The sequence below is a fragment of the Sitophilus oryzae genome, unplaced genomic scaffold (genome assembly GCF_002938485.1).
Source record: "Sitophilus oryzae breed Bouriz unplaced genomic scaffold, Soryzae_2.0 scaffold_1111_pilon_pilon, whole genome shotgun sequence".
Lineage (NCBI taxonomy): Eukaryota > Metazoa > Arthropoda > Insecta > Coleoptera > Curculionidae > Sitophilus > Sitophilus oryzae.
Window position 1 is genome coordinate 2,641,820 of NW_022145740.1, and position 21,765 is coordinate 2,663,584.

A 21,765-nucleotide genomic window follows, 5' to 3' on the forward strand; every position below is an offset into this window, starting at 1 on the left:
TTCTTGCATCTAAAAATGTAAAAACAGTGTTTATTTACTACCTATTTTTCATATACATGGGACATACCTACTACTGCAGAAACGTCATTTTCTCCGGGATTCTTCATGTAATATATATTTTATATACTTTATTACCTTTATATTTATAAATTTCAGCCGAAATATTAAATTGAACTTCCAAAACGAAACTAACCGGAATGAATTAAAATGGCGTCGAATATTTTCGAATTTGTTCTAGAACAAATCTGAAGTTGTCTCTGAAACTGAAATCTGTCAATTCTAAACTGTGAAGTTAGACAATAGTTAGACAAAAACAATGCTGTCCTTGTCTAGGCGGCCATACTTGTCGTGAGGAGAATGACAAGAATGACACTAATGACTGTTTCCAATTTTCCTATTTCACTGTCACCCCCCTGGATGACACTTCTTATGGGAGAACTGGAAATGGTTGAAAACTTGACTACAAGCGATTTTCTAGGAATCTTCCTTACCGAAAAATTATTGACAAGAGTGAAAATAAAGCCTTGACCAAAGAGTAGATAAGACAAGAGACGACAGTGAACAAAGAAGTCGAATTTCGCGAGAGAGACGCAGATATATTAAAATTTAAAGGTCCCATCAAGTCCCATTTTGTCTGTTGCCAAGTATATTTCCTTGAAAAATAAACAAGATTTTCTGAAAATAAATTAATAATATAAGAAGGATATAAGTAACGTATGTTAATACGGAAATGTAAATTTTTAGTTTAGGTTGGTTTAGGTTCTTTTTTCGCAATGTACTGATAATATCAAAGAAACAGAATGACTAAGTTGATCGATTTCAAAGATAAACAGATAAAATCTCAAAATCTGACAACGGCGTATTTTATTTAATCTAACCTATGATTTTAGGACGCTAATCAGCTTTGCTAAACAGGCTTAAACATAAACAAATCTGATTAGTTGTTTTCTTGCATTTCTGCCTTTTTAAAGTGTGTTTTAAGAGTTTTTCGATATATTATCGTTTTGAGAGTTTTTAAGGTTTAATTTTAGTATCGTTTTTGTTGCGTACCAATTTGTAATTATTGTTAAATATGAATACTGAACAGGACACGAGTAGAGCAGGAAAAGACGAGATGGTGGCAATGTGTGTGCTTATAAAGACTGCAAAAATAGGTCTTATTTTTCGACAAACATAATATTTCACTCTTTTCCAAAGGATCCTGAAAAGTATTTTTATAGAAATATACTATATAATTATGTTATTAAACTAAATGTAATCCATAGATCAAAGACATGGTTAGAAGCTTGTAATATATGTTTACAAAAAAATTGAGCAACTCTATTTTTTTGTACATAAACTCCACATTGTGATATTACACTTGTTCAAGTCCATATGTAAAAAAAATACAAGTAAATAAAACATTTTTTACAAATCGACTTGGTCACTTTATCTTGTTTACCAACGATATACAAAATATTACTTTTATTATCTTTATTCCCCGACAAATATGTTTCTAATTATAATGTATTTTATATAATATTTAGAAAACTCATTTTTTTTTCGTTTCTATTTATTTCTTTACCCATACAGTAACTATTTATAAGCTGTACAGGCAAGTTTTAATAATAGTCTATTTTAAATTTCCCGCGAAAAAATTACGAAAATTTAAAGGGACAAGGGAGACGAGGTCACTCTCCCCACCACTCAAACATGAAAGGTACCGCGCGAACTGTCGTCTCTTGTCTTATCTACTCTTTGCCTTGACGTTCTTTCAGTATTCCAGTTCATCTCTTTTTCTTTCTAAAGTGTGCGTTGAAAGGAGACAAAAACAATTTTTGGTGACCCATAATTTGTTATTCGAACACCACTTTTCTCCTTGTCGGGTCCTATGGTCGGGTCGTTGACGTTGACTTGTCTTGGACTTGTCGCTTGTCGCCATTTTATTTCTTTTGTTTACACGCTGCATTTTGCTTTGCAAGTTTAATACATAAATTATTTAGGCAAATATAGGTATTTAATAAAACTCCTCGGACTAACGTGTAGGTAAGTGTTGATAATTTTTTTTTCATCTTAACATGCCGATTGTCGTTCTCCTGATTTTAGGTGACAGAAAAGGATCATCAAATCAAATTGAATTTTATATTTTCCTTCCTATTTATCCTTCCTAAATATCAACGAGATGAGCCATCGGAAGAAAGGGACCATAGTACAAAACAGAAAGGTGATCTTTTTTCTTTCCACTTCGGATATTGAAATTATTATATATAGTCTGTCCAACGAGAAGATCCTTGACAGTGATAGATGTGTCTGTCATTTTAATTTCAAAGTAGTTTATTTTATTTTACAAAGAAATAAGTTGGTACAGCTGGAACGCATAGCAGGAAACTTTGTAGGAAATTATTATATTTAAAATTTGACTGACAAGTGATTACTTCAAAATATTGTGAAAAAAACTGTATAAAACTGAAAAAATGTAATCGAGTTATTTAATTTAATAAAAGACGGTATGTGTTAATACAAAACAAACAAGAACAAGACACCACATACCAAAAAAATATAAAAAAGAACTATTTCTCACTTTCAAGCTTTATGAAGCTTCCCGCATTTATGATTATATTTATCAATATAACTTATGTACAAATACAAATTTGTAATATTCCGCAGGAATAAATAAAACAACATAAATAAAACAAACTATTTTATTATTAATAACACTTACCAAATTTTATGGGTACCTTAAAGGTTGATTTAATTAACTTTAATCTTAATTTTTAAACAGCAGTACCATTGGCATTATTTTTCTTGTGCAGTACTAAAATCCATTATTTACGTATCGTGTGATGTCGATATTTTACAGCTACTCCAGTTTTTAGTATGTGCTTATAGTATGGTCCTTCTACCATATTCGAGATGCACTTATCTACGACGAGATGGTATACGAACTTTAATGATGGTAACTTTATTGGTGTATAAGACTTTTTGCCTGGGCAGCGAGTATTAACCATAAACTGTGCCCTGGGCAGGGTTCGGAAAACTACATGTTACTTTTAAAAACTACATAAACTACATTACATGTAGTTAATGTAGTTTATGTAGAGGGTGTAGTTTATGTAACCTATGTATGTAACTTTCAAATGTCAAAGGTTTGAGGTGAGGGTATAATAAGTTGAAGCTTTAAAAACACATAATGTATTTAAGAAAACAAGAAGAAATATGGCATTAAATATAATATTTACATCATATTATCTCTATTACACCTCATACAAAAGAAAAATTATTGATAATATCAATACATAGTTTATCAACGTAGTTTTCTATGTAGTTAATGAACGGGAAAAGACGTAGTTTTTGAAGAAAAACTACACGTAGTTAATCAGGTAAATTACGTCTTAGTTAACTACTTCCGAACTCTGGCCCTGGGTCTGGGTCTACAGTTAATTTTCACTCGATTTTTCCTTCACTTGACTTCAAAAGACACAAAACACACGTCATAACACGAATCAAAATGCATCATCTTCTAAAACGCAGGGTATTTGACAAAACTGATAAAAGTTGACACAAAATTATAACCTCTAATTTGGCAAGACTTTGACAAGCATCAAAACTAAAGGCGAGTTCATACGCATCGGCGTCCGTTTGTCGTTCCGTCAAACCAATAAAATTGAAATACCATCTGTCATTTTTGAAATAAACCAATAAAACTGGTTAAAAACAACAAGAGACGACGCATGACGGATTTATATTTAAACCCATCCATAGTTAACTTAAAAATTATTAGAAACTTTTTTTAGTAAAATAAATAGATTGGTATGGGACGTCATCTGCTTTTTTTCTGTCATCGTCTGTCGAAATCTTACCTGAGAAAAAAAACAGAGTATACTGTAGTAGTGTTCGGCATTATGCTCTGAGAAATATAGATAAACAAAGAATAACAGATATAAAGCATCCCAGAGGAAAAGAGACGCAATACCTGTATGTACTCTCTCTGATATTTGTGAACGTTACAGCAAAGTATTGTTGTAAATGTCATCTTTTTGATCGACCTGAAAACTTCGAGCAAAAAGATGAAACTTTCAACAATACCCTGACAGATATCAGAGACGAGAGGTTTTTCCTCTTTTCCCCTGCAATACTTTTAATTTATTATTCTTTGTTTATCTAGATTTCTCAGAGCACTATGAATGAACTCAGCTTGTATGTTTGAAATAATCGTCCAGTTGGCTTAAAAATGATGATCGAAGACATTTCCCATATAATTTTACTTTCAAAATTATGATATATCTTTTATTTCTAAGCCATCTATGACGCCATTTTTTTCAGTTTTGTTATAATTAATTTTGTCTCTTGATCTACTTGTAACATTATTCTTTTAATTTTTTTAATTTATTGTGGTGAAAGTAATTTCTGTTGTATATTTGATATTGATATTAAACATATTTTTAAAAAATGGTGTATTTTTTGTGTTTTTGTGTATGTCATAATTAAAAATAAATGAAGAAATAAAATTTTTTATTTTTTTAAACTTCCCGCCATGCGTGACAATTTAGTCCGTAGTTCCTACAAGCGAAATTGGGGGCGCTAGTAGCAGTAGACTTGTCAACAGTGTCAAATTTAAACGTCAATTTCACTTTCCAATATTTAGCAAGGCGCTCGCACTTCTTCTTGTGTATGTGTTTTGTGGCCTAGAACGTGTCGCACACATGTGCAAGACTGTGATAGTGATATCATATTTCGCAGCATTTAAGCGACAAAAGTTTTGCAATGAACATAGTATCGATCTGGTTTCGACATCGCTTCTAAACGATCGGTTGCTAACTTGAACAAAGTTGCACCCCGGTACTATGTTCATTGCAAAACTAGTGTCGCTCAAATGCTGCAAAATATGGTATCACTATCACACTCTTGCACACGTGTCTAGACTGTCGCCTCGCCACAAAGCGAGAAATCAGAATATCGCTACAAATCGATGTTGCTACTGAACATAGTGCATCAAGCTACAAATTACTTTGCTATCGCTTTGAAACATGAACAAATTTGCACCCCGGGGCTTATTAAGTTCTGTTATCTATGCTTATGTCACATGTCTGCTTTGAGGGTGCAGCCATAAAATAATAAATACAAGAAGAAGTGTCAAGTCAATGTTAAATTATGGAAACAGCGTGGCTGCCTGGGTAACTAATTTTCAGATATGGCGGCTGGGACATTTGACATGACATAGACACGACATAGACATGACAATTTCAATTTTATGAAATTTATTTCCGTTCCAGTTTTTAATGGCGGGCTCTTCAGGAGGTTTAAATGAGGGTTAATATACTTTTTACTCTTTCTGGGAGTAAATAATACAACAAAATTACTCAAAAATATTTATTTGGAATTTAGAACAATGTAAATATGCAAATCAACACAATTAAAGAGCTATAAACACATAAACTACTGTATCAATATCAAATATTTAAATAACATCAGAGATGCTGTGTTAAAGTGAATTAGTAAAATAACAGTAACAGACTTACAGAAACTTGAAGATAAATAAATGTTTTCACAACTTCTCGGGCGTAAAACTAAATAACTGGAAGCAGGAAAAAGACAACAGGAACCCACGCAAAACCTGGAATCAAAAAAATATATAAAAAAACATAAATATAGGTACATAAGATTTTTATGAATTAAATCAAACAGGACTTGAATAAAAATAAAATGAATAAAAAATATGATACATATACATCTAATACCTAATTTGTATTTTAAAAATAATCTACATACATAGATTTATAGCATTATTGCTATGAAAATACATAATAGATACATATGTGATTAATTAGGCATTTCTGTTCATCTTGTAGATAATTAATGTAGGCTAATAATAGTTCAATAATCATAATTTACCTTGTACAGCTTGCTTTCAATTGCTCAAAATCACCGATCAGTCTTTAAAGTAGAGATACGGAAAAATCCTTGGTAAAGAATATCCCAAGATCCTTGGGTCTAAAGCTAAAAGAATATAAAAACAGTTAGTATATTACCTATTTTTACATATAATATGGCCCATACCTACTACACGCAGAAACGTCGATTTCATCATTTTCTTCATGTAATTAATATCATATATACTTTATTAAAGTGTTAACAAGGAACTTTATAACAAAAAACATCTTTGTACTTATAAATTTCAGCCGAAATATCATAAACAAACTTCCAATCAAATCTAAACGACAAAAATTAAAATGGCGCCCGACCCATAAAATAATTAACTAGAAAGAAGTGTCAACTCTGTGTTAAATCTTGGAAACACGATACGCCACCGAAAGCCTTCGTTGTCGTCTGGAGAACTAATTTTCCAATTGACAGGTTGACATGATAAGGACATGATGGCTTAATTTTCATTTCCGTTTCCGGTTATTCAATGGCGGGCCCTCTTTCAGTTCAAATGTATTTTGTATTTTTTCTTTTCATAAATAAAACCAAAAAATAATTTATTCACATATATTTATTTGAAATATGGAACAACGTGACTAAATAAATATAAAAAATAAAGAATTGAATGATTTCTACAGCAATTACTTAATTATATGCAATTTTAACGTAAATTAGTTAAGGTATAAGCATGACTTACATTAATTTGTAAATAAACACACGTATTCGCAGACTTCAAGGACAGAAAACGGGGGCAGGAACATGAAAACGGGAGCCTTATACAAAAACCTGAAAACAGAAAAACAAATTTTTTTATACTAAAATTGACAATGTAAAAATATCAACAGGTATAAAATATAAATATACTGTTTAAAAAAAGCGTCCATTATTCCCAAAGAGACCTGGCTTATAAATCAAAAAGAAGCAAAAAGAGACTTTTAGTCGGATAACATAATCAGATTATCAGTCCGATTTATTGCATTACTGACAATAAATGGCACATACTGGAGATAACTAATGTTGGCTATAGTTAAAAATGATCTTACCTTGCTGTAAATTATTTCCATTTTCAAAAAAATGGCCGATCAAAGAGATTACACCATTTTTTTGCATCTAAAAATGTAAAAACAGTGTTTATTTACTACTTATTTTTCATATACATAGGACATACCTACTACTGCAGAAACGTCATTTTCTCCAGGATTCTTCATGTAATATATATTTTATATACTTTATTACCTTTATATTTATAAATTTCAGCCGAAATATTAAATTGAACTTCCAAAACGAAACTAAACGGAGTGAAATTTTAATTGTTAAAATGGCGTCGAATATTTTCTAATTTGTTCTAGAACAAATCTGAAGTTGTCTCTGAAACTGAAATCTGTCAATTCTAAACACTGTGAAGTTAGACAATAGTTAGACAGAAACATTGCTGTCCTTGTCTCGGCGGCCATACTTGTCGTGAGGAGAATGACAGGAATGACACTAATGACTGTTTCCAATTTTCCTATTTCACTGTCACCCCCCTGGCCCGACCTTGCCAGAGGCCTCGGGAGTTGACACATGGCTAACACACAGACAAAAGAAGAGGACGCCGACGTGCATAAAAATGTTCCGTAACAGAAATTGACAGAAATCATATAAAATATTCAGATTTTTGTCTAGGACAGTCTAGAACGCCATGCTTTCTGCCTGGGTAGGACCGCGCCAGAACTGTTTCCAATTTTCCGGTTTACTGTCACCCCCCTGGGTGCAGCCAGCCACATTATCCTAAAAACGGCGTATCGGCGTAACGGCGTAATGACCTTGAATAGATTTCCAGTAATTCTATTGACTGAAACATTCATCTGTCAGAAGTTTTATCTGTCAAATTCATCTGTCAAAAATTTCAGCCAATAGAATTACTGGAAATCGCTTTCAAATCGTTACGCTGTTACGTCCATACGCTCACCATTAGAATAACGTAACTGCACCCTCTCACAAAAGGCTTGTGCAAAAGGCTTGACATGTCTGTCTGATGTCCACTGACAGATATACTCTGTTTTTTTTCTCAGGTAAGATTTCGACAGACGATGACAGAAAAAAAGCAGATGACGTCCCATACCAATCTATTTATTTTACTAAAAAAAGTTTCTAATAATTTTTAAGTTAACTATGGATGGGTTTAAATATAAATCCGTCATGCGTCGTCTCTTGTTGTTTTTAACCAGTTTTATTGGTTTATTTAAAAAATGACAGATCGTATTTCAATTTTATTGGTTTGACGGAACGATGAATGACAAACGGACGCCGATGCGTATGAACTCGCCTTTAGATTTTTGACGCTTGTCAAAGACTTGCCAAATTAGAGGTTATAATTTTGTGTCAACTTTTGTCAGTTTTGTCAAATACCCTGCGTTTTGGAAGATGATGCATTTTGATTTGTGTTATTACGTGTGTTTTGTGTCTTTTGAAGTCAAGTGGAGGAAAAATCGAGTGAAAATTAACTGTAGACCCAGAGCACAGTTTATGGTTAATACTCGCTGCCTAGGCAAAAAGTCTTATACACCAATAAAATTACCATCGTTAAAGTTCGTATACCATCTCGTCGTAGATAAGTGCATCTCGAATATGGTAGAAGTACCATAGTAAACACATACTAAAAACTGGAGTAGCTGTAAAATATCGACATCACACGATACGTAAATAATGGGTTTTAGTACTGCACAAGAAAAATAATGCCAAAGGTACTGGTTTAAAAAATTAAGATTAAATTAATTAATCAACCTTTAAGGTACCCATAAAATTTGGTAAGTGTTATTAATAATGCAAATAGTTTGTTTTATTTATGTTGTTTTATTTATTCCTGCGGAATAGCACCAAAAACACACTCCACTTAAGCTTTATTGATGAATTGTTAGAGTCTTAAAAAACACACACAAAAATCACGATAAGTAAAAAATGTATGGGCACTTTTAGGTTAAATCACTTACACAACGTGTAATTTTTCAATTTTTCTATTTTTTTATGCGAAACCGAGAGTGACCATATATCTGGTAGTAGTTTATGTCACTTAAACACCAAAATAATTAGTTTTTTGCATTACAATAATAAATAATACCAAAAATCAAAGAGTTAAAACCAACATACAAAATATGAAACAGAATCTAACCCAATATCTAAGTATGTACAGCTGATGAAGTAAACAAAAGTCCGCCTCGAGGCTGATCTTTTAATAGAAGGCACTGGCTTGTGCAAAAGGCTTGACATGTCTGTCTGATGTCCACTGACAGATATATGAAAAGTATAACCTCAATTTTTTTAATATTTTGTTTAAGAAATTATATATTAGCTGTTATTATAATTTATAATATATATAAATAGAGTTTAATTTATGAACATATTAACACAAATAGTGGTTCTCATTCATTCAGGTTTTATTTATCATTTGGAGTTTTCCTGTGTATTTGATATATATGGTACCATAGTACTGTGAAATCCTTTTCTCTGTTTTTCGGTTTCTCGGTTATCTTCTGTCTCTATTATAAAACAGGTGACTGCTTTACAATAATTCATGGGATAAAATATTTTTGATCTATTGCGCTATTTTTTAAGTATGAAATCCAAATTTTAAGATTTTATATCGAGCCAAATATTAGAAGTCTTGTTAAATATCTGGTGGTTACTAAAATCAATTTATATTTGCCACTTTATCTAATAGTAATGAAATAGACTGTGATTGTAATATATTTTAAGCTATATAAAATATACATACATAATTGTAGAAATTTTAGAAACATGAAATGAATCTTTCACAACGATGAATTATTTGGAACAGTATGTTAATGATGTATGGGCTTATAGCTCCAGGTATAACAATATAGGTAGTTATTCATATGCACCAATAAACTTAATTGGAAAATATGAGAGATATCCTGCTTACGGAGATTTTCCAGAGACTTATTTTTTGGTATTAAAATCATTAAGGTGAGTCATGTTTTTTAATCAATTAATGATTTATTTTTTAGAGGACATACGGAAAATGGTGGAAACAAAGTGGTTCTTCACAAAAGTGTTATAGATTTCAAGATTGCGATAAACTCGTAGAAGATTTTGTTATTGTCGGGTGAGTGTTTTACTTATTGAGAGAATAGCATCTGTCAACATCATCCTATCTCTCGATGGACTGATCTCTATCCATAATCTTATTTTGTGTATTTTTTGTTATATGCCACATTTATTTTTGTTCATGATTTTATTTTGTTCTGTTAATTTTAGATTTGGTTGTGCTGTTATACCAACAGATATTTGCATATATGAAATATATAATCCTGGTGCTATTATTAGAATATGGGGAGCATGGACGGTAGATAAAAAATGGCATCTATTATGGGAAGATCACCCACAAAAATGTGATCCAGTTTCTAGAAAATTTTGCCCCTCATTACGGAAATTAAATTGTTTAGTGAAGTATGTTTTTTTGTATAGTATAAAAATATATTTTTTTACCCATAAGAAAAACATGAAAGTGTGAAATAATGGAGAGAATTTTGTTTAATGTTTATTATTTTAGTTTAATTAGAATTGAATTCAATTCAAGTTATTTGGAGTATCATACAGCGATAGATGCAATTCTTCTAGGCGGATATCAACCAGAAACAAATTTACAAACACAACTGGCCAATAAAGGGTTACTTCTATTGCAGCCTTCATCAAATGATACTCCAAATGTTACTGAAAAAGAAGACTCATTACAAATTAACGATAAGGATTATTTTTCTTCTTTACCTGTAAGAATAAGTATATAATCAAACACATTTATGATGTTTTATTATTTGCAGAATGAAATTATTTTAAAGATCTTTCAGTATTTAGATTTGAAATCTCTTAGTAGGTGTGCACAAATTAATAAGAGATGGAATACTTTATGTCAGGACCAAACACTTTATCAATGTATTAGTTTAAAGGTAATAGGTAGTAATTACTATACTCATCAACATACAATGACTGATTTTGTTTTTTTCTGCAATTTATTATTTTAGATTTATTGGCATTTAGTAGATACAAAGGCAATAGAATATTTTCGAAAAAAGAACATTAATGTAAAGAAACTTGATCTTTCATGGTGTGATCAAGGTCAAGTTTATGGACAACATATATTGAACTCTGAGTATTACATCCAATTACGAAAGTATGTTTCGACAGACGACATTGAAAAAATGATAGAAAATATAGTTTACCTTTGAATTAAAATGACAGACAACTATTATTACTGTCATGTATTGTCTTGTAGGATTGATTTTATGATGTATCATTTCTTTGATATAAAACCAACATTTTATTTAATCTCAATTATTTATTATTTTTTAGTTTTTTAGATGAAATTAAGCATACAGTTACACATATTAGTTTAAATGATAACTATTTTGTTGATAACAATATCATGAATGTGATTTCCTCATGCCATGATTTAGTCGGTAAGTATATAGTAGTCACTTTTAATTAGCGATGGGAACTATCGAATGAATTAGAGTATCGAATGGTTACTGAATGAATGATTTCAACTATCGAATGGTTTTATTCGAATAAAATCATTCATTCATTTGTATACTAAAGCATATGCGACAACCTCGCCATGCGACTAAATGGTTATCGTTGAGCCACGACTATTGAATGCTTTTGATAAATGAAATTTACTATTCGTTTGATTTTTGTGTGCGTCAGTGCATTATTAGTTCTTCCAAATTTTTATAACTTCGCCTTATAAATACTGCGCTATATTTGCGTTTATTAAAATATTTAAAATATTAAAATAGTATTTTTTTTAATTGACGCTTGTGTGCGTGTGCAAAATTTTTCCGAAAATTTGTATGATTTTCCGTAGCCCGATCTTTCAATTATTTTATTTTATATGGTATATGGTCTATTTTTTAATGGGAAATTTTGAGAAGTAGCAATTTTTAAGAGAGATGAGATGAACTTAGAATTAATTTTAAAAATACATATTTGTATTTTAGATGTTTTAATAATATAAATTAGTTGAACTTAATAATCATATTTAAGTAATGTGGTTAAGTAAATGGTTATCGAACTCAAACCATGGGGTGAGAAAATTAAATTGAAAGTTTTACACGTGCCTATTTTAAAAAAAAAGTTAACGATGTTTGTATTTTGTTTATGCTAATTCTCTTACATGTAGTTTTTCGCGAAGAAATATTTCATTTATTTTTTAAAGTAAATGCCAGTAAAAGTAAATATTATTTTTAAAGAGTAATATAAAGTACCTAATATAAATAATTTTGATTTCTAATTTTTTATTTATATTTTCCTTCCATTACATTGCATGCTTAGAAAATTAATAAATGTTTATATTTCATGATTTTAAAGTTTGTTTTTAATATAACAAATTAGTTCTGTAATTATTATTATTTAATAAACCAATGTTGCCAAAAAATTTAAAGACTATATTATTTTTAAATAGGATCTAATATAAATAATTTTGACATCTAATTTGTTGTTTATATTTTGCTACTACGTAAAAAAAAATGTTTATATTAAATTATTTTAAATTTTGTTGTTAATAGGTATAACAAATTATTACTGTTATTATTATTTTTATTAAACCAGTCTTTGCTTAAAAACATTAAAAATCATTTTCCTACATCCAAAATAACAAGTATTATTGCAGTGTAACAACAGAATATTAATAAAAAAATGCAAAATATATAGACATACTATCCCTAACTAACTAAAGCCAAACAATAATATTCTTTGCTAATATAAACAAGGCTAATATCAACTAGTACCAATATATGGCAACAGCGCCCTTCATAATGTATTTTTTGTGTAAATACTAGCACCTCAATAAAAAAAATAATGTGTCCTTATCTTTATATGACTCCGCAAAAAATCAAAGATGCCGGCTTCTTTCATAGCATTGCCACCGACCGCTGTCGGGTTTCTCGGAAAGAAACCTACGTCGCCGGGCGACAACTAAAATCCAGTTAATATTTTATTATAATCGATCCTGACGAATAAATGAATTTCAATAATGAATGAATTTTATAAATGAATGGTTCTTGCTGCCGAATTACTAGAATACAATATTTCAAGGCAGATGACGCATCTATTCGATAATTTTTTTATTTGAATAGTTTTCAACGAATGTTTTCTTACTAGCTATCGAATTATTCGAATGAATTGCAACTATCGAATGTTTCGATAGTATTCATTCGATAGTTCCCACTACTACTTTTAATGTCTCTTAGATTGTAATGTTACTTTTATATTTATGCATTGTTTAAATTAATTTAAACTACTGTTATGCCATTAAATAGGCTGATTTTAACATTCTAAACTGACGTGTTACAGAATTAAGACTACATAATACTCTCAATTGGCATAGAGCACCACTTTATTTTTCAACGAAATTGGTAACATTGGATCTGAGCTGTACACATGTTCAGGATTTGGACCTGATAAAAATACTTCAATCAACTATTAATTTGGAACATCTGATTTTGGGTATGACCTATTTTAATAATTAAATATTAATATTAAACATCTGTTCAAATTAGCACACAATTTGATTGCAGGTTTTCGGTTATTTTGGATGTCTTATTAGATTTTTTGTGTAAATTTTTTATTTGTCTGTCATCACAAGCGGAAAACAAAGGAGAAAGTAAATAATATGATTATTTACTTTCTTATTTTATTTACTGCCTCTTTAGAATTAGTGTGTTTTTAACATAGCCATATGGCACTCTAGATTGAATTTTAAAATACAATTTTTTATTAAGCGAGAATGTCAAAAGTTCACATATGATATGACATTCTATTCAGAATGCCATTTTCTGTCGAATAAAGTAAAAAAATACCAATGGTGCCATTTAAAAACCAAAAATTTTAGTCATTTCCGGTGAAACAGCAAGTGACCAAAATCAATTAAATACACCAATCAATTCTAACTTATGCCATATACTAACATACTAAATTCATATACGTATTACTTTTTACAAATATACTCAGCCTAATCTCCAAAAAGTGAAGCCCAAACAGTGAAAGAACAATATGGAATTCTGCATAAGTCTATTTCACCCGGATATTCATTTAACTGAGCATGCCTCACCTGAAGAAGTTTTCATTGGTCGATGTTTTTAAAGGGAAGTGGTTGACTGACATTTCCCCTAACCTTCAATTTGATTTATATTTTTATTATTTATAACACATTATCATGGAGTTGGAAAAATATAAAAAAATAGTTGGAAACAATAAACTAAACAAAATCACTCTTTTACGCGCACAAATAAAAAGTAATCCAAACAGAACTAAAACAACAATCAATCGGAGTTTGGCGCAATCGCAGTTCAATCTATATCCGGGTGAAATAGACTTATGCAGTTTTAATATGGAGCTGGGTTATGTTGTCTTTTTCTTACGGCACAGAAATTGCACACGGGGTTAAATAGGGAACCCTGAGTATATTTGTAAAAACTAATACGTATATGACTAAATCTCGTTTTTTTATCTGAAAACATAAAAAAGTTATAGGGGTGAGCCACTTTTGAGACGCAACCGGTATATGTATTTTATGATTTTACCGTATTATTAGAAGTACAAAAAAATCATGATTTTTTAAAAAAAATCCAAGAAATCGATTTATTTTATTTTAATCGGATTCTTTTTGATTTTAATAATTTTCTATTTAAGTCCTATCCTAAATGGCTAAATCTTCGTAACCGATATTGACAATATTAAAATTTTTACGGCGCGTGTCGTTTTTGGATTCCACATTGGCCATCGATATAGTTTATTCTGTAAACTTTGCCGATGCCTCTTTTTCTCCATAAAAGAATCGGCCGCTTAGATCAAAGGATTTTTTTGGGAATAGTCATGACTGTCTTAAGTCGGGGAGAATAAAATTAGTACCATCTAATGTTTAAAGTGCAAAGTGCTTATTGCAGAACAAAATGTCGGTAGAAATTTGGAATGTACTAGAAGATAAATTAGAGAAGGTGGAAGTTAGCTTGATCAACATTTAGCTGTTTCAAAAAAGGTATACAACAGCATTGACTCCAGCTTATCTTTTGATACTGATTAGTCCTCGGGAATAAAAATCCAAACTGACATCAGAAGAAACTAGTTTTGCATTAGAGTTTTCCAATGAAATGTATTCAAATACCGGATTTCTGACACTTCACAATTTCAAATAAATCTGGTGGGGGTGGGGGGTTGGTAAGGGGGTATGGGAGGGGGTTAAACATTTAAAAAAATCGTAACTCCAAAAAATTACAGTAGCTAGCGAAACGCGGTTTTCAAATTAAGATTAGGAATAATATTTGCAACAAAATTTGTAATAACATCAAAATCAGTCAAAGTCGCAGTTTTCGAGATATTAACATATTTTAGTATGGGCGGCTATACGTGCCTCCCGGCGCCAATTTTTTTTTAATTTAAAAGGCAAAATGTACCTTTATATGAGCGTATCATATCATTTTGTTACTTTATTGTTCACAGTATTTTGAAATCATTCAACTATAGGCTTGGTGCATTTCAGTTAATTTCAAAAAATTCCGACCGCAGCACCCGAACGGCTGAAATCAGCAGTTTTCGCTCTATATTTCACGCCGTCGCGGTTGCAGTTCATGTTGATCGCATTAAAATAATATTGAAATCGTGGTTTTGTAATAATATTTAAATATTTTAGTTTTTTGCTAGTGCAGTTATTGAAACTATAAAATACGCAAATAGGAGATTTATGTGATGTAACGCTGCTTCGGGTAGTAAAAATTAGAAAATTAGGTAGAAAAAATTCTAACGTTTAAAGAAGGGCGTAATTACGTGGTTGTTGGGTGCTCATACATTCAATAACTCAACTTTCCGGGACATTCAACTCTCCCGAAACAACATTTTATAGCTTCACAGCTTTTGACACCGATTTGATCAAAAGCAAAAATGGATTCAAGGATTTCGACGAAACAAGTGAGTAAACAAGGTGCCATTACATAATCAAGAAGTTGAATAGACATATACTATGAGTGGATAAAATATAATTTGCAATATTAATGGTATATTCTTTTTTTAACCAACTAGTGCTTGAATTTGCAACTAGTGCTTGAAAAAGAAACAGAAAAACTAAAATTATAATTATGTACCTTCAAAAAATGTCGTTTTAGCCGAAATAGCACAAGTTATGTCCCCTCTAGTAAAACCGGTACATAAAACTATGCTCGCTACGGTAGTTGGACTTATCTAAAAAGTTTTATTAGTTTCAGTCAGTAATATGAAATGAATACCGCTGTCATTTTATATGTAAAATTATGTGCGGAATATCATCAATCGTCATTTCCATGTCAACTGGACGCCGTTTTTTTTTTCGATCATATGGTACATATATTATGAGAATTTCGTGTAAAATTCAAAAATCAAAAAAACTATATGACGTCCTATTTAAAATAAGCAAATTGGGTCCACTTTCTTCCGGATAAACCGGCGCGGCAGTGCCGGAAAGTGGAAAATATTCTAAAGCGAAAGTACACCTACATCTTTCCGCATTGATAATCGTTGGTATCCGCGAGTTACCAGAAGAGTTATATAGTCTGGGTTTACATGCATCCGTAATGCGTCATCCGTCGTTGATTTGATGCAATTTTATTGGTTTATTTAAAAAATGACAGATCATACTTAAATATGATTGGAGTGACGGAACGACGGACGACGCATTACGGATGCATATAAACTCACCTTTACCAGTAACTATCGGTTGCGCGGTTGACGGTGCAAAGATGACGCTATTCATCAGCGTCATCTTGATCCCGTCGGTTGCGTAATGGATGAATGTCGGTAACTTATCTATATCGACGATTGCCGATGTGCTGTAGAACAGCCCTCATGGACACGGTAGACATACCAGTTCTTGTTGGTAAACTTTGCGATTTAAGCTTAATTCAGGACCTGGCAATTAGTGGAATAAATTAGTGGTTTCAATTAGCGTAGAAGTTTGTTTCTCTAATTTCAATGTAAGCATTCAGAACGTCCAAATTAGTGGTAGGAATTTTCATTTAGTGGAAAAAGTTACCAAACTTTTAACTTTTCCACTAATTATTCTACTAATTTTTAATACCATAAGTTTTCCACTAATCCTAAGATTTCACTACCGGTTCCAAAAATTAGATCGGTGAGATCGATACTGAACCGGTATACTTGCTGGACAGAAAGACCGGTTGGACTGGAAGACCGAATGAACCGGAATATCAGAAAGACCGAAAAATGAAAAATGGAAAAAGTACTGGAAACTGCTGTTCTTGGAGATATAAATGGAGCGGAAATAAGATCCTATTTTACATATTTTAAATAAAAGAGTAGACGCTATTGAATATCGGCCTGAGTTTTACAGACTTTAATTTATATAATGAACCAAACTATTAACAATGCCTTAAACATACATCAAAATAAATTACATGGCATGTTCCTGACCGTATTATAGCGAGTGATCGAAAAAAAACGGTGTTGAGTTGGCTTGGAAATGAACATCGATTACATTCCCTTATAATTTTACATATAAAATCACAGCGATCTCCATTTCATAGTCATCGCTGACGCAGTTTTTTTATCATAGGGTATCTAGAGTAGGAGAATACAATCAGCTTTGCACAAAAACCGGTACCGATATCATTTTATACAGGTTTTTTGTTTTTCATATTATCATGAATCTGTTTTTCTATATCGACTGAAATCGGTCTTCCGGTATCGATTGAAACCGGTCTTCCGGGACTGGTACTGAAACCGGTATACCGGTTTTGTAAAAGACGATACCGTTATCCGAATATTTGAAAAGTATCGGCCCTGATACCGGTATACCGGAAGACCGAACATGCCTATCGGAGACGTGTTTAGAATACCGCTAATAACTTGATTTTTTTTTAATGAATTAGTTGCGTGAAAAACCCTGTATATTCTAAAAACATATTAACGTTATATAATTTTTGTGTTTATTCTATTTTTTGGTCACGATTTAAAATATCAATTTACATTTTTTAGATTTATGCGAGGGCATATACAGAATGGATTTAGTGTTAAGAGTGGCGATCGAACACAACAGGAAGTTGAAAACGTGGAGTTCATGGAAAACTACGTCTTTTTCTCTAGAAAGTATTAAGCTGTTTGGTCAGTTTTTAGATTTAGAGGAACTAGACTTAGGATGGTGTTTTATTACGAATGACCCAGCAGATTGCTTATCGGAGATAGCACGTTGTCGAAAATTGAAACGGTAGGTAGACTATCTTATCGTTGATATTATACAGGATGTCCTTGAGTCAATTTATGTTAAACTACAACATCTAGTCTGGAGATTTTTGCATGTCCAGGAAAAGCAATATATATACCGGGTGTTTCTCAAAAGTGACTCACCCCTATAACTTCTTTATTTTTTTCAGAAAAAAAAGTAGATTTGGTACGTTAGTATATGACATAAATCAGAATTAATTGACCTATTCAATTGTTTTCGGTCACTTCTTATTTTACTGAAAATGACTATTTTTAAATGACATCCTCGGTATTTTTTTACTTTATTCGATAGGAAATGACACTCTAAGAATAGATATGGAATGAGATATCATATGTCAACTTTTTTGACATTTTCGTATATGGTTTATTTGAAATTGTAACATCCGGTTCATAACGACAACTTTTTTCCAAAGGTTTTTTCCAAATAATTTCTGAACTAACGTCGATATTTGGATGAAATTTGATGTCTGGATGTTTTTTGACATGAGCAATTTGGGAGTTCGATGTCAATATGACTCTATTTTTACGTAAAAAATGTCGTTTTCAAGACATTTTGAATGGAAATAGTCAATACATGTCATTATTGATAAAAAATAAGCATGTTTGCTAGATAGTTATTTGACTGAAATCATAAATTTTGGAACCTTGAATTTTATTAAGCTAATCATGAATTTATTTAGACAAAAAAATACGATAAAACAATTTCTGTTGAATCTTTGGCGCAAGAATATTTCAAATTTATATTTCTGACTAATAACTATCAACATGTATAATTTTTGTCAGTTATAACATTTATTGACTATTTCGATTTCTGACATTCTTTTATTATATTATTTCGATCTTGATAATTATGTAGGTAGCGCTCCCTACACGTAGAAGTCACACTGAGATAGAAATCGAATTTCTCATGTCAAAAAACACTCCGACATCAATTTTTATCTAAATATTGGCATTAGCTCAGAAATGAATTGGAAATTGCCGCATCCCGCATTTCGACCTCCATATCGTACGGTTTTGTCATTCTTCCTCCTTAAGAGCTCTATCTCTCATATACTGCTGTACTCCATCTAACCACGTAGTTGTAAGTCTCCCTCTTTTCCTTCTAGTAGTTGTTGTAGTAGTAGTTGTAAGTCTTCCTCTTTTCCTACTTCGCGGACGATACCTTTTTGGCCATATTTCCTCCTCTCTGATCTCATTTCTAACGTGCTCCATCCTTGATATTCGGCATGCTCTTCTGCGAAAGTCCATCTCTACTGACTCGACCATCCTTCTTTCTTTTGTCATAAATTGTCAGCATTCGGCCCCGTATGTTAGAATTGGCTCTATGATTGCTTTGTAAATCCTTAGCTTTGTTTGGATGTATGTTTTACTCGACTCCAGGAGAGGATTTAAAAGACCGATTCTTACCTTGCTGAACTCTGCTATGTATATCTTTCTTGGAATTTCCTTCTTCAGATACAATCCTTCTTAAATATTTGTATTCGCTGCACCTTTTAATTTCGTGTATGTGTAGTTCAGGATCTTCAGTTTGTTCTTCTACTTTAAGGTATTTGGTTTTTGTAAAGCTGATATTTTGTCCCCATCTAATGTCTTCTTCCTCAAGTTTTCTAAACATATAATCGGCACCCTCCTCACCACCTGCCATGGTAAAAATAAGGGCAACAGGAAGTGGTGGTCAATCTCTATTCACATAGCTCTACTCTTGCCTCTTCAGTTTTTCCAGGTGATAAACTGCACCCTTGTCTTAGTCCTTTTGATGTCAGGAAGGATTCCGATGATTTTTTTACTTATTTTTATTTGAAGAAAATAATGCCGAAGTTTCCTGAATACAATTCAAATTAGTCAATATCTGGAGAATAATATAAAAAATATCTGGAAAATAAATAAAAAACAATTTCTCGAAATGGGTCACATCTGAAAAACACCGACGCATTGATATAAAAAGACGTTAACAGCCTTAGCATAATAATATTACACACCTCGATATTGTAAATATAAATTGTAGTCTTGAAAATACACCGTCATCAGGCGAGTTCATTTGGTGCGGTGGTAGTGCGGGGTGTTGGCGTGGTGTGAAACATCCATAGTGCAATTAAAACACGCCGTAGTATTATTTGTCTCAAAAACATAACAAAACAATTAATATAAACATATAAATATTTTGTTTAGAGTTTAACTTTGGTTAAAAATGGCAAATAATACACTCATTTTTTTATAGATGTTACCAGACTCAAAATCACTGATCTTTGATGATAAAAATATAATATCTCTAGCCAGAGACATAAAATTTGCAATAAAGACTCAAAAGTATAATGTTGAAAATAAGCCATTTTAATGGAGATGTGACAAAAATCAGTCAGGGATATCTTGTATATTCCAATATTTATCCAGTTATTATGTATATAATATATCCTATCATAGATCAGGAATGAATGGGGGAGAATAAGTTTTATTGTTTTGTTTTAGTTTAGTTTTATCTTCGTGGAGAAGTGTTAGCGATGAGATACTCTTACCTATAATTTTATCTTGCAAGGAACTCGTGCAGATTGATTTAATGGGAATTAAAGGCATTACTTCTGAAATTTGTGAACGAGCGTTATATATGCTGCCTAAGTTAAGATTATTGGATATAAGTTTTTGCGATGATGTACGACAAGATGAGGTTGGTATATATTTTTTTGCTTCATAGGATATTATGTCAAATGATGTGTGGTGTTTAGGTTGAGATTTGGAGACAGCAATATCCGCACATAAAAATTCAGAGAAGTTGCCAATATACATCAAGACCTACGTTATTTCATTAAAATTTTAACTAGTCAAAATCAATTAAAATAATAGTGCAATGAGGAAAATGTTTTAAATATTGTTATAGTTTATTAATAAAAAATAATGCTATCCATTAGTATCAATTTATATCTATTTTCAAAATAATCTTTGGATTAGTTCATTTTATCCATTTTTGTCCATTACTTAAAAATTAGAATTTATAAACAAAAAACTAAATTGCCAATAATTAGTGTATATAAAAAAATGAAAACATAAGTCAAATAACGATTTCTGCGTTAAGGGCATATCTAAATAAGGACAAATCAATTAAGTTGTTACAGGAAAAAAAAAGAAAAAGAATAAAATATAAAAATTACATTAACTGAACAAAGAAATAGTTAAATCGTTGATTGAAAGAATTGGGAAGGTACGCAACCTGATGGACAAATTAATAATAATAAAACAAAAGGCTGATTTGATTTCCCCCTACGTCTCACGTGCTGTACGGTGGAACCTCTGCGGTCAACGCATAAAACGCTCACTTTCTCTAATTCGGCTAGCGAAGGCATATCGAAGACGGTGTGGAACTGAAAGCGACTGTGTTGCCATATTAAAATGTGTAATATCTGTAATAAGTTTGACGAAAATATGCATTGAAAAATGGCGTTTATGTATTGAAAATTTATTCGTGTTAAACATAGAATAAGCAACAAAAATAGAAATTTATTCATAGGTACTGAATATTTCGTATGATCGAAAAAAGTCGTTGAGTTGGCTTGGAAAAGACGAACTATTGACATTTACCATAATATTTTACATATAAAGTAACAGCGA

General features: G+C 31.4%; 1 protein-coding gene across 9 annotated transcripts in view; it reads left to right on the top strand.

Annotated features, from left to right (window-relative positions):
• The window catches only part of LOC115882116 (F-box/LRR-repeat protein 4), a 31,468-nt gene extending 10,401 nt beyond the window's left edge, over nucleotides 1-21,067 (top strand). For 2 of the 9 annotated variants that reach the window (XM_030900028.1, XM_030900021.1), the window contains exons 2-12: nucleotides 9,675-9,850; nucleotides 9,909-10,006; nucleotides 10,159-10,350; nucleotides 10,454-10,670; nucleotides 10,722-10,847; nucleotides 10,923-11,071; nucleotides 11,251-11,357; nucleotides 13,252-13,404; nucleotides 17,920-18,148; nucleotides 20,632-20,827; nucleotides 20,886-21,067. In XM_030900028.1, the coding sequence (XP_030755888.1) occupies nucleotides 9,701-9,850; nucleotides 9,909-10,006; nucleotides 10,159-10,350; nucleotides 10,454-10,670; nucleotides 10,722-10,847; nucleotides 10,923-11,071; nucleotides 11,251-11,357; nucleotides 13,252-13,404; nucleotides 17,920-18,148; nucleotides 20,632-20,827; nucleotides 20,886-20,969 (1,701 nt within the window). In that variant the 5' untranslated portion in view covers nucleotides 9,675-9,700 and the 3' untranslated portion in view covers nucleotides 20,970-21,067. Of the gene's footprint in view, nucleotides 1-9,052; nucleotides 9,622-9,665; nucleotides 9,851-9,908; nucleotides 10,007-10,158; nucleotides 10,351-10,453; nucleotides 10,671-10,721; nucleotides 10,848-10,922; nucleotides 11,072-11,250; nucleotides 11,358-13,251; nucleotides 13,405-17,919; nucleotides 18,149-20,631; nucleotides 20,828-20,885 lie in introns of those variants that run through there. The other 7 variants (XM_030899970.1, XM_030899977.1, XM_030899995.1 and 4 more) reach the window with 7 other exon arrangements.
• Nucleotides 21,068-21,765: the final 698 nt, after the last annotated feature.